The 13362-nt window shown below is 40.9% G+C and overlaps 1 protein-coding gene across 1 annotated transcript; it reads left to right on the top strand.

Annotated features, from left to right (window-relative positions):
• Nucleotides 1–3127: 3127 nt before the first annotated feature.
• LOC132071693 (cytochrome P450 2K6-like) lies at nucleotides 3128–13087 on the top strand. The gene is made up of 9 exons (XM_059469385.1): nucleotides 3128–3530; nucleotides 5110–5272; nucleotides 6409–6558; nucleotides 7642–7802; nucleotides 8443–8616; nucleotides 9198–9339; nucleotides 10032–10216; nucleotides 10301–10442; nucleotides 11742–13087. The coding sequence occupies exons 1-9, from the start codon at nucleotides 3273–3275 to the stop codon at nucleotides 11927–11929; spliced, it is 1563 nt and encodes a 520-aa protein (XP_059325368.1). The 5' UTR covers nucleotides 3128–3272; the 3' UTR covers nucleotides 11930–13087.
• The last annotated feature ends 275 nt before the right edge of the window (nucleotides 13088–13362 follow it).

Here is a 13362-nt window from a genome sequence, read left to right as displayed (position 1 = left end):
TGATTTGTTGTTTTTTTTTTTTTTAATGAGTAAAACTTCAATGATATCTTCTTTAAACTAACAAAAGGTCAAGCTTACTTTAAACTAACTAAAGGTCAAGCTTACTGGTCAGGCTTTTCAGACTACCAGTGGGTGTCAGTGGGTGACCATAGCTTGGAAGGCTATTGCGTAGTTCTCCACTCCTGCCTCTGTCAGAGCAGTATCTTTGTATTTCATTCATACTGAAAAGAAAATGTATTTGAAAGCTATTGGCTGAATATTTGCTTTCAAAATTTCTTTTAACATTTGTGCTCAAATCTACTGCTGAATAAATGCATTATTTGAATGATCAGATGACCAGCTGTATTTGTTTGACCTTTCTTGGGGATGTCTCCTTTCTCTCTTACTGGAATTACCCTTTTCTCAAATATATTCTCAAATATATTATCTTAAATATAATATTCTCTATATATTATTTCTCAAAATATACATAAGAAAATATGTCTCCTCTTGCCAAAGGAGAGTTCTTCATGTTCTTCTAAGCCCCCTGCAAACTGTTTACCTTTCAGCTTCCTCTCATTTCCTTGCTACTGGTTAAATTCCAGATATATGTGGAAAACTTGACATTTTCAATGCCTTTTTACCCACTCTGGAAAAGTCAAGTAGAATCAGGCAAACTGGAGCACAGCTGGACACTGGCCATGGACTTTTTCCAGGATATCCTCCAGGTAGGTGAAATGTCCTGATCTCTCCTCCGGAGCCCCTGGGGTCAGCAGCAGGCTCAAGGTGAGCCAGGCCAAGAGCAGCCTTGCTCAGGTCCCTCTCCCATCCTTGCTCTGTTGGGGAAGATGAAACAGGAATGCCTTATAAATATGATTGTCTGGCAAAAGATTTTGAGAATATGGAAACTATAAGCGAGATTGGAATGAAAGCAAGCTTTGAGATCCCTCAGTTACTGAACAATGGGAAAACAATGGTGTGGCTGGCTGAAGGTAATCCTCTTTTGATGGAACAATACCCTCTGCTTCCAGACAGGACCAAGGGTGAGAGCAGACCCCACTAGCTTGGCAGAAGGAGCCCAAAGAGGAGTTTGTAGGGTTTAAAATGTAGCACAGTGTGGTAATGTAGTGATTCTTATAGGCGGTATGGAAATGCTATAGGATTTGTATATTGTACTAGATTGGCTAGTGAGAATCAGAATATTCAACACAGAAGAAGATTTATTGTATTGTAATGGGAACCTCGCTCTTAGCTCTTGCCTCTTAGCTCTTACCTTTCTATACTCTTACCCCTTTTACTCTCTTATGCTTTTACATTCTTACCCTCTCATCCTCTCTACCCCTCTCTTCTCTTGGGCCTGCTTTCCAAGCTGTGGCTGGCAGCTCCCAGCAGGGCCCTGCACCCAGACCCCTTGCAATAAACCCCAAATCCCAGCAGGGCCCTGCACCCAGGCCCTTTGCAATAAACCCCAAGTTCCATGACCTGGCTTCAGAGATCTCTCGTCTCCGTCCATCCCAACTGTGCTACCCCCTGGTGCTCCTACACTCTCCCAGCCTGGCCCAGGTCCCACTCCCAGGCTTGCTCAAGGCCCCACTCCCAGGTTTGCTCAAACCCCTCTCCCAGTCTCCCAGCCATGTGCCAGGGCCTTTTTCCTCTGGGTCTCTGCTGCCCCATTCCCTGGGGAATTCCCCCATTCCCTCCTCTCCTCTGCCTCTGGCCATGTCTCTGCAGGGACCCTGACACCTTTGGGAGAGGAGGACAAAGGGCTCAGCCTTGAGGCACTGCACCTCACACAACCTTCAGGTTCTGGCCTCAAGGCCACATGCAACTTCACGTTCAAGATTTCTGCTGGAAAACTCTTCCAAACATTGTTCTGTGGGCTGTGACTCAATTTTTCCATCCTGTCTTGCCCTTGTCTTGCTCTTTCAACACTTCCTGCTCTGCTGTTCACTCTCCTATACATCCAAGTTAGGCTCTACCTCAGCCCCCTTTCCTCAGCCAACAGAAGACATCTTTTCCCAGTGCTGTGTCCAGTTCTGGGATTCCCAGTGCCAAAGAGAAATGGACAGACTGGAGAGAGTCCAGCAAAGGGCCACAAAGGTGCTGGAGTGATTGCAACATTGCTCACATGAGGAAACACAGAGAGGTGGGAGTTCAGCCTAGAGGAGAGAAGGCTCAGCAGGATTTTATCAGTATAAACACCTGTGGGGAGGATCAAATAAATGAGAGCCAGACTCTCCTCAGTGTGTGCCCAGTGCCAGGACCAGAGGCCATGGGCACACACTGAAACACAGGAGGTTTCAGGAATTTTCAGGAGGTTCAGCTCTGAACATCAGGAAACACTTTTATATTATGAGAGTGACTAAGCACTGGCACAGGCCACCCAGGAGATGTGGAGTCTCCCTTCTTAGGGTCATATAATTTTATAGGTCCTTGGAGATGTTCAAAACCTGTCTGGACATTGGCTGGGGCAAGTGGCTCTTGGTGACCCAGCTTGAAAGGGGGACTGGACCAGACAAATTCCAGAGTCCCCTCCAACCTCAATAAATCTGTGATTCTGTGATTTCAAATTCCCAATGAATTCAACGGAATCAAAGTTATGCTACCCATAAACAGTTCTGTGAAAAGGCCTGGGAAGCATGGGAGAAAGCAATTGCACAATCTGAAAACAGGAAAGGTGTCCTGTTTCCTCAAACCTTGAGAAAAATAACAGACTGTCAGGCTGATGGGTTTATTAGAGGCCTGCAACTGGGTTATGTGTGAAGAACTGTATAGAGATTCTCACACTAACTGTTTTACCTGTCTAAAAACAGATGCATCTGCTCTCAGCTTGTGAGTCTCACATTCATACATCACACACTTTAAAAAAAAATTAATCTCTTTGCACTACACCCCTGGGCAGTGGAATTTTGATTCCTCAGGGGGATCAAGGATATCTGTGCTAAAGGCAAAAACATGATTAATCAGTAACCTGGACAGCGTGCAGAATTTATGGCTTTTATGGCAAATGTCAGGTTGATGACCTGAAGTTATCCCTGTTCTTGGACTTTCACACTTGCCCAGTGACCCATACTCACCCAGTTACATTGGTTAGCAAACATATATATGCTCCTGTGGCCTTCAGAGGGTTCATTAGGAAGCACATGGGAAGAGAACAAGAATAAAACACATCCTTCTATAGAAAAAGTTTTATGGACTAACACAAGAGCCTCTCAAGCACAATTATTTCAGGAGGACAGAGATCCAGAGTCCACATTTTCTCTTTTCTGTGGCAAATACTTGGCTGAATAGAGATGGGCTGGAACAGCAGCACTTCCATTAGTTTTGTGTTCATCCTGGCTTTTCTCTCCATTTTGAAAACAGCAGGTTTCTGGAACAGCAGCACTTCCACTGTTTTAGTGTTGATCGTGGCTTTTCTCTCCATTCTGAAAACAGCAGGTTTCTGGAACAATGACCGAAGACAGAACTTTCCTCCAGGTCCAAGACCATTACCTATAATTGGAAACCTTCTTTTGTTTGACTTGAAGAGACCCTACAGAACTTACCTAGAGGTACTCATTTTCTTTTCTGTTGGTCCTATCAACCAAGCCTCATAGTCTAAGATGTCAGAGAGTTTCTCCTATTGCACCCAATGTATTTCATCCATGCATGAGCCTTTAGCAAGGGACCCAGAGATGGTTATTTGAGCAGAAAATGTTGAATGCAGCATGGTTTCTTGACTGTAATATTTTATCCAGGTGCCAGCCTTCAACAACTTTCAAATTAATAGCAAGCATCCACCTTATTTTGGTGGTAATTTTGAGAAAAAGATAACAGAATAAGGAATGATTTTGATATGTGGTGTAACCCTCTCTGCCTTCAGCTGATTGATGTACCTGGAGCTGTGACTGCAGCATCTTGACTTCACTGATTTATCAACATTCTCATCTCCCTTTCCTCTTTTCTTCCCCAAAAGTTGACCATATAACTATGTACTCTTAATATTCAGGGCCAACCTTTGCCAAAATATTAAATCTTTCAGTTTTCTTCTAGTGCTTTCTTTACCTAGCTTATTGCAGAGCTTTGCTGACTTTGAGTTAGAAGAGGTCTATGAACCTGCTCCTTTTCTTAGAGTTTTTTTATGTTTAGACATTAAAATTACACATCTTCCCTGCTGATGATTTTGAAAGGCATATTTGCACCAACAAACCTATATGGATGTTGTACCCACAAATCAAAAGACTGCTTAGATGCAATATCTGAAATATCACTGCAGCTCTCCCACACAGTCCAGTCATGTTGACAAAAGCAAGTTCCATCTGTTTTCAGGCCAGCAGAACCAACATGTATCTGCTGTAATTCAGTGATTCCTTTCTGGTGCTGGATACTGGCTCTCTGACTTGAGCACAATTCAGATATGTGTCACTGCTCCTGCTGTTTCAGCTGGCTGTACTTGCTCAACACTTGCTGAACATTTTGCATCTTGATGCTAAATAGATGCCTTCTGTTTCTCTCTGCAAACCCATTAGAAAATGAGTGCAGTCAGGAAAGCCCTCTCCAGTAGTCAGAAGAATCAGGAACACCGAGTTACATAAAAATAAATCTACCTGTATCAGCTAAAAGACTACCACTTTGTCTCTGAGACAGATTCATGGTGCATGTAATCACGCATAAAAAGCTTGAATGTATCTAATGCTAAATCCTGGCCCAGAAACAAACTGATTTATTTTTAATAAAATAATGGTACCAAACACTTGAACAGGTTGTTCAGCATAGCCTATGCACAAAAGAAACACAATAGCATGGAGCTAAGTGTGAAAACATGAGTCAAAAATTGAATTTACAAGGGTTTCTGAGGGCAGACAGAACTCTGAGTGCAATCCTTTGCTGACTTGGGGTTTCAGCTGTTGATACTTCTGCTCAGTTCAGCACAATGGAACTCTTCTCCCATTTAGTCATTATCCACCACAATGTCTGGCATGTTCCCATCATTTAAATCTAATGCTAAATCTGCCTTTCCCTGTAGTCAGGAAAATATCCACCATGTGAGTAACACAGAGGCAGGACTGGAAAATAAGCAGCGCTGGAACAGATTATGAATTTCTCTGTAGCCTGTAAAAGTTGTAAATCACTGTTCTCTTCTCCTGACAGCTGTCCAAAAAATATGGTCCAGTCTTCAGCGTTCAGATGGGGCACAGGAAAGTTGTGGTGATTTCTGGCTATGAGACAGTGAAAGAAGCTCTTGTAAACCAAGCAGATGCATTTGCAGAGAGACCTAAAATCCCAATCTTTGAAGATTTGACTAAAGGAAATGGTAAGTTGGTCTTATTCTTCCTAATCAGCTTGACCTACTCTTTTTTTCCCCCTATAGAAAAAGCAGGAGCTGGAACAACAGATCAGAGATCTGATTTTGGATCAGAGATCACAAAAGGCATTGGAAATAGGGAGAAATTTCATTGACTTTAGCACACTTATTCAGTGTTGACAGTGGCAACAAACCAACCATAACCTTAAAAATAACTACAGCAACATAAAATGGATAGTGACACACTTCCAGGGTCTAGAATAGAGCATACTTGCCAGAAAAGCATTTCTAACTCTCATGATATGGCTCTGAACTTGTGGGGTTTTGGGCTTATCATAGAACAACCTTTTCTGAAACTAATATTCTACTGTTGCTCATCATTTCAGTGGTAAATAGTGCTTTTAAATTCAGAATGTGACAATAGATAGCATGTAGCACATAGAGAACTGTGGATTTATTTTAAAAAGGGAAATACTCTCTAATGAGATGAGTTTAAAAATAAGAATTTCACACCCAAACTTGATTCTAATTTAGCATAAGAATTTCATATTTATGTCTCCAAAGATCCTTGGAAAAATTCAGGAATAATTCTGTGAACATTTTAACAACTGCATCTTTTGATCATATTATTGCATAGAAGCTTGCTTTTTACTTTTTTTATTAATTTGGGGAAAAAAAAAAAAGTTGAGATCATCAGTTAAATGAAAAGAAATTGTGTGAAAAAAAATACAGTGAAAAAAATGGATGGTGGAGGTTTTAAGACATTACCTAATTTTCTAAGACATATTTTCCTACTTAATTTTTTTCCTGCAATCATCAGAGATGTTAGTTCAATTCCTCTTCCAAACTATGATGATCAGCAGTTTGAACTTGAATTTCCAATGTCTGCTTTCTTTCAGTGACAAGTGTCTTTGAGGATATATATTCTTCTTAAGATTGATTAAATAAACCTTAAATATTTATTCTTTGCTTGTGTAATGAACTTATTGCTGAGGATTTAAAATACTTAAGGCACAGTTGTGTGGTTTTCCTCATCTGGATGCAGTTTAACTTGTTTTAAAAGTTACTCTACTAAACATCTCCATTCTATGCTTACAAAATTATTTAAAATCTTGTGCCCCATTGAAATGTTCTCTTGGTCTCAGGGGTTGTTTTTGCCCATGGTGAAAACTGGAAGGTGATGAGAAGGTTTACCCTCACAGCCCTGCGAGACTTTGGGATGGGCAAAAAGGCCATTGAGGATCGGATTGTGGAGGAGTACGGGCACCTGGCAGAGTCCATCGCCTCCCAGGAAGGTGGGTGGCTCTCAGCACCTCTGCTGGCCACAGGGACTCTGAGATATGCACAAGCTTCTCTTTCCCAGCCTGGCTGTCAAAGGAATTCTTTTGTTCTTGTTCTCAAGGTTGTTTATTATTTTTTATTTTTATCTATAACATTCTTTCTCTGACCCGCTGAGGTCTGTCTGGCAGGTTGGGTTAAGGCACACTGATTGCCTTGGGACAGTGTTAACATTTTTTATAAAAAACTACATGTACATTATTTACCATAACTTCCCAATCCCTATCACCTATATTAGACAGTGAGTTTCTACCTTAAACCAACCCAGAAGTGCCAACATCACAGCAGAAGATGGAGGCCAAGAAGAAGAAGGAGAAAGGCTGGACACGCCCAGATTCCTCCCTCTTGGCTTCTGAAGTCCCATTCTAAAAACCCCAAAAATCTATTTTTCACCCCGTGAGAAACTTTATTATTCTACTTAAACTTTCTTGTCTTGTAATTCTTCATATAAAGGTTGGTAATTGTTTTTTCATGGGTCCAGATCAAAGGCACAGGGGTCCTGGGCTTTTTGCCAAGGTCTCCGAGCCCCCCGGGCAGGGGCTCGAGTCCTCCAGGGCAGCCAGAGGAATTTCCTGGGTTCCGACAGGTGGGCTGTTCCTTCTGCAAACCCATGGCATCACAGAATGATTTGGGTTTAAAGGGACCTTAAAGCTCATCCAGCCCCTTCATGGGCAGGGACACCTTCCCTTACCCAGGCTGCTCCCAGCCCTGTCCAGCCTGGCCTGGAACACCTCCAGGAGCGGGGCAGCCACAGCTTCTCTGGGCAGCCTGTGCCAGGGCATCACTACCTCTGAGGTTTTGTCCAAGTATGCAAAGGCTTTTTGAGCCTTCTCAAGTTCAGATCTTTTTAGGAAATGTACACCAGTTTGATGAATTTGGCTCCTCTGGCATTTTTGTGTCCTGCTATGGCATTCTGACATTGGATAATAATCAGTGTTAGCAATCAATCATAAACAAATAGCTATATTTAATAATAAATTTATATTTACAAATTACATCTCTTTATTACAATGTAACAAATTCTCTTGTTCCTTGTCTAGGAAATCCCATTGATGCCAGCAAAATAATTAATGCAGCAGTTGCTAATATAATTGTGTCAATACTGCTTGGAAAACGATTTGACTACAAAGACCCCAGATTTGTGAGACTTGTAGCTATGACCAATGAAAACATGAGGCTTGCTGGGAAACCTTTGGTTACGGTAATGATTCACATGTTTATGTTGCTGTTCCACTGCATGCCAATAGCAATACTAGTGATTAGTTTCTTCTATTAAACAGGAAAATCTGAGACTTTGAGAGATAATTGGTTTACAAAGCACTTTCTTAGACAAAAAACCGTTGAGAGACAGTATGGGAATCATGAAGTCAACAATCAAGCCCCCAGTCTCTCAAAAACATATTCAAGATAGAGTTTGAAGAGTCCTAGTGAGTGAAAAATACCTTTGTATGTTTGCATGCAATGCTGCCACACCCTGGATTGATTTATGTTTATCTAGGTTTTGAAAAAGAAAAAAAATGTTAGTGGAAGAGCTGGCCAAAGCAATAAAAAAAGTTGCTGGCCAACATTTCCATCTGCCTGGTGGCAGCTTGAAGCTGTTTGAGCCTGATATCTACACTATTCCAGAAAAATAGTAATTTTACAAGATTATTACATCTATTTGGTTGTTCTTGATGAGTTTTCTACAATTCATCCACCCAGTTTTTCAAGTTCCTAAGAACAAAATATCTTAAGTTTTTGACTTTGTATCTGCAAGGATGGCCAAACATTGTTAATTTGTTTCTGTAGTGTTTTCAGAGCTCTGGCTGATAAACTCTCTCTAACAACTTCCACTCCCACAGATGTACAATATCTTTCCATACCTTGGATTCCTCCTAAGGGCAAACAAGCCTCTCCTTCGAAACAGAGATGAATTTCATGATTTTGTACGAGTTACTTTTGTAGAGTACCTCAAAAACCTGGACAAAAATGACCAAAGAAGTTTTATTGATGCCTTCCTGGTTAAACAGCAGGAGGTAACTGAGTATTTTCTTGTTGATTCCATCTCTTATGATTCTATGAAGACATTTGGAATTTTCTTTCAGTCCTTACAGCTGAATTTCTTTAGGGAAGCTGTCTTTGAGAAAATACATATGACAAAGTGGTAGAGTTGAACAGATACTTCATGCTGTTGAAATTCCAACCTCTTAATCAGTGAACATTTATCCTTATTTATTTTCTTCAGACTGTATAAATATATTTACCAAGGCTGCATCTTTTTATCTGCTCTCTCTGCTGTCCAAGTTCTTCTGGGTCTTTTGAATACATAACACTTTACAGAATGGAATCACTACCTGGGCCTTACTGGGACTTATTTGGGGTTTCTAAATATGGTTGGGTCACCTTCCCCAAAGGCAGCTCCCTTTGCAGATAGTCCCAGTAAATACAAAGATAGGTCAGCACTCTTCTCCAGGCACAAGCCCAAAGCTCTTCCTTGTCTTTCACACTTCTTTAAAATACAGGATTTATATCTTGGCAAGTACTTATCTACATAAACTGCATTTTTACGTGGGAAAGCTTTGAGTTTTCAACCTTTTATCTCAACAACTTTTTTCAGGAGAAATCCACTACCAATGGGTATTTCCATAATGGCAACTTGCTAAGCTTGGTGAGCAATTTGTTTACTGCTGGTGTTGAGACCATTTCCACCACACTAAACTGGGGCTTTCTGCTGATGCTAAAGTACCCTGAAATCCAGAGTAAGTGGTTTAATGATAGATACTGTTACACCCAGGGAATAAGTGACCAAACAGGAACCTGGAGGATCAACACATCAGCACAACATAACAGGCCAAGTTACAAAAAGCTGAGATTTCTAGCCAATTATTGTCTCTGTGCCCTCTGGTTCAGACCCAGTGGGGCAGAGTTCATACAGGCCAGGCCCTCTGCTTAGGGAAATCTCATTAATTAGTAAGTAAAGAGCTGTCCTGTGTTGGTCAATGATTCTATTCCAAGTTTCCCTCAGGATCTGTCAATAAACCAAAGGTCTGTGCAGATGTTAAATGAACTGTACTAAGGCTTTAGGGGCCTGAGAAGATTCAGGGAATTGCCTTTGTCTGGCAGCTCCATTCCAGCTGATGGCACAGGGTTGTTTGAAGTCAAATGGGGTTTTTGAGACAACCCTTGGGCAGACAATAGATCTTTAGACAGAAGAGATGACAGAAGAAATAGATTTTTAGACAGAAGAGAAAAAAAGTCTTTAGGTTTCTTGTTGATAAAGAATCAATCAAACACTGTTGTCCTGTTCACCTCCCATTATTTTTGAAAGGAAAAAAAGATTTTTGGAGAATTTATGATTTTTACTCCAGATATATTATACTTTACATCAGTAAAGCAGAGTGTCTCAGGGGTGAATGAGTCCTTGCATCTTAAGAGTTGATTCTTTCTTCAGAAAAGGTCCAAGACGAGATAGAGCAAGTGATAGGATCCAACTCCCCGCGGATCGAGCACCGAGCTCAGATGCCATACACAGATGCTGTCATCCATGAAATTCAGAGGTTTGCCAATATCCTGCCACTGGATTTGCCTCATGAGACTGCTGCAGATGTCACCCTCCAAGGCTACTTCATCCCCAAGGTGAGATGCCTACAGGATTGCTTCTTTTAACATCTCTTCTTTCTGAATTTGTCCACGAATTCATTCCACTGTCCTATTTTGCAGGGAACCTACATCATCCCTTTACTGACCTCAGTCCTGAAAGACGAGTCGCAGTGGGAGAAACCAGACATGTTCTACCCTGAGCACTTCCTTGATGCCAATGGGAAATTTGTGAAGAAAGATGCTTTCATACCTTTCTCAGCAGGTGCTTTCTCTTTTACATGTATACAGAACACACAGCAAAGATGCTTCTGTGCATTCCTGCTTCCTTTTTCCATGTTCCTTTTAAAAAGTCACAAAAAATGTCAACTGGGTCAAGTTTTCATAAAGTGTGACAACAAAAAATCCCAAAATTCTGTGTAAAATCAAAGGACAGAAGGGGCTTGCCCTTTGAGGCTTCCCCAGTGTGACATTCACCTGAATTTACACACCTACACCATTTCCCAAATCATGGGAGATTCCAATCCTGCTCCTTCTCTGGCATTTCTCCTGCTTTGCTGGCTCTGTAATTGCTCTTTTCAAGTTCCCATACATCAGTCTCTGGCTAATTTATCTGTCATATCCACAACACTCTCCATTTTTTTTAATCAACCCTATTTGTATATTTTCAACTCTGTATGATCTTTGAATAAGATTTTTTCTTGTCACACTCACCATCCAGTACATTGTATTTTTTTCTTTCTTTTTCTTCTTTCTTTTTAGAAGAACTTATGACACTTCCAGTTCCCAGGTCTTCTTTTCCAGACTTAAGCCTAGACATCCCAGCTGAAGCACATCCAGGGAATGTCAGGTCTGGGCATTCCCTGGAGAGTTTATTTCATATCACAGCCATTTTCAGTCACACAAGCGTGTTAAAACCAAATTTTAGTTCAGCTTTTTGTTAGTTCTGGCCTTGAATCATCATGCTATGAATAAGGCAGCTTACTAGCTACTGGATTTGACAGGACTTATATTTACAGCACTTTTGAATATTCATAGAATATCTCCTCCACCTGGCTCCTCACCCCACTCTGGCCAGCATTTGTGAATCTTCAAGGAATTTGCTGACAAATTTTCGTACAAAAAATTGCCTATGAGTTGACTAATAGACCTAAAGTCTAGCCTAAACCAGTTGGTTTGGAATGCAAAAATTCAGCCAAGTAGAAGAAAATTGTGAAAATGAAGTAAAAATTCAGATTTTATTGAAAACTGGAGTTAAGGAATTCAGACTACATTTCCATACATTTCTCTCCAAATGCAAGCATTCAGACAAAGGAAAATAAATACCCATCATCAGCTGGCTTTGGTATGGTACTTCTGAAGATCAAAATTCCTCTTTGTTAACTTGTACCCAAAAGAGTTTTAAAATCTGTGTTCTTTATTCATACCTAGGACATAACATTCAAATGTTCTGGATTCCCACTGACCTTTTTCAGGTCAAGAGCTGATAAAAGGGTTTTTTTCCTTCCAATACTGAAGAAGCAGCTCACTGATTCTCTTGTGGTCCTTTTGCTTTTTGTTCCAGGGAGGAGGATCTGTGCTGGGGAGACTCTTGCCAAAATGGAGCTCTTCCTCTTCTTCACCAGTCTCCTGCAGAGGTTCAACTTCCTCCCTCCACCTGGAGTTTCCAACTCAGACCTGGACCTCAGTCCTGCCATTTCATTTAATGTCATCCCCAAACCCTATAAAATGTGTGCTGTAGCACGCTCCTAGAGCTCTAATCTACTGTGCTGCTAAAATGTTTAAATCACTTTTCCATGGCATCTGTCTTCTTAATTCTTTTACCAAAATAATAATCCATATTTCAATTAAGGTTTCCAGTACTTCTAAACGAAAGTGGTGTTCTTTTATTTTTTGGGAGAGGGCAGAAATGGACCAGAAGTGTGAAGTAAATGATGGCTCATGGATTAATCTCTTAGATCACCTAATCTTGGTTAAATAATACAGGTCTTCAGCTTTCCTATTCTTGCTGCTATGTTCACTGTTTGTTGAAAGCATATCTCAAAAAATGCTCCCAAGTCCAGGTTTTCCTCAAAGACATATGGGCTATGAAGCTGTGCTTAGGTTGTACAAGGAGATAAATGCAGGATGTTCAGAGTTTGAGGCTGTCAGAACAGAAGGGCTGTTTGACCTTGGCAGGCAGCTGGGTTTGAAGCTGGACTGGATATCCTGATGTCCCCCAGTGCCTCAGTGCAGCTTCTTCCCTTGGCTCTTCTCCCTACCCCAGTTCCATGTGCAAAGAAATCACAGTTCTGTACTTGTAGATCACTTCTGAGGAAAAACCTTAAGCCAAGCTGACATGAATCCAGGTCTTTAAGATTTTCTCTGAGCATTCCTTAAATGGATAAACTCAGTACATAAAATATACACAGAGGAAAATGTCTTACCTATTAAAGCCAAGGTTTGTGAAATTGAAGTCTCAGGAGCTCCCAGGTCAAATCACACAACTGTGGCCACAGCTCCACACATACAGATCAACAGTGAACCTTCTGGAAGAGGCCTCAAATCTCATCAAAACAAACCTTCTGATCATTCTGCAGCTCTGTCCAAGAGCATCCACCGTCAAGTAGAGCTAAGACCATCTCCTAAATGTCTGGATTTATGTTCCCTGGTTCATGTTACCCTGTTTATGTGTGCATGACAACCCCAAAGTAACAACACCCACAGCCAGCCTATCTTAAATCACCCAGTGTTGGGGAAAAAAAAATTAAATTAATTATGGCTTGCCTCTGTATCTATCCAGCACTGTAATGCAGCAGCTCATTCTTCAGTTATTATTTCAACTTCCTTGTGTGGAAGCTGAATTTGACTCCTACTCACTGCCCTTCTCCACACTTTCTTTTAAAAATAAAAAGCTTTCAAAAAGGCAAAGGTCTCTATGTGGTTCAGGAAGTTCAAAACCCACACAGTAAATCACCCTTAATGAAAGCAAAGGAATATATCTTTACTTGACCTTTTCCTAGCATGCAAGAAAATCTTTAACCCATGCTCTGGATTAAATAATTTTGGGGTAATGGTTATATCAGCAAATGCTCTCCTTGCCAAGTGATCACAAATTTGAGAAATACTTCTAAATAATTATATTCCTTTTCCTATGGTTCAGTATAAAGCAAATACTTAGTCTGGTTTTCCTGATCCTACATGGT

This window comes from Ammospiza nelsoni, chromosome 3 (assembly GCF_027579445.1).
Source record: "Ammospiza nelsoni isolate bAmmNel1 chromosome 3, bAmmNel1.pri, whole genome shotgun sequence".
NCBI classification, from domain to species: Eukaryota; Metazoa; Chordata; class Aves; order Passeriformes; family Passerellidae; genus Ammospiza; species Ammospiza nelsoni.
The sequence above is the reverse complement of the archived record's forward strand: the minus strand, read 5'-3'. Positions and strand labels throughout refer to the sequence as shown.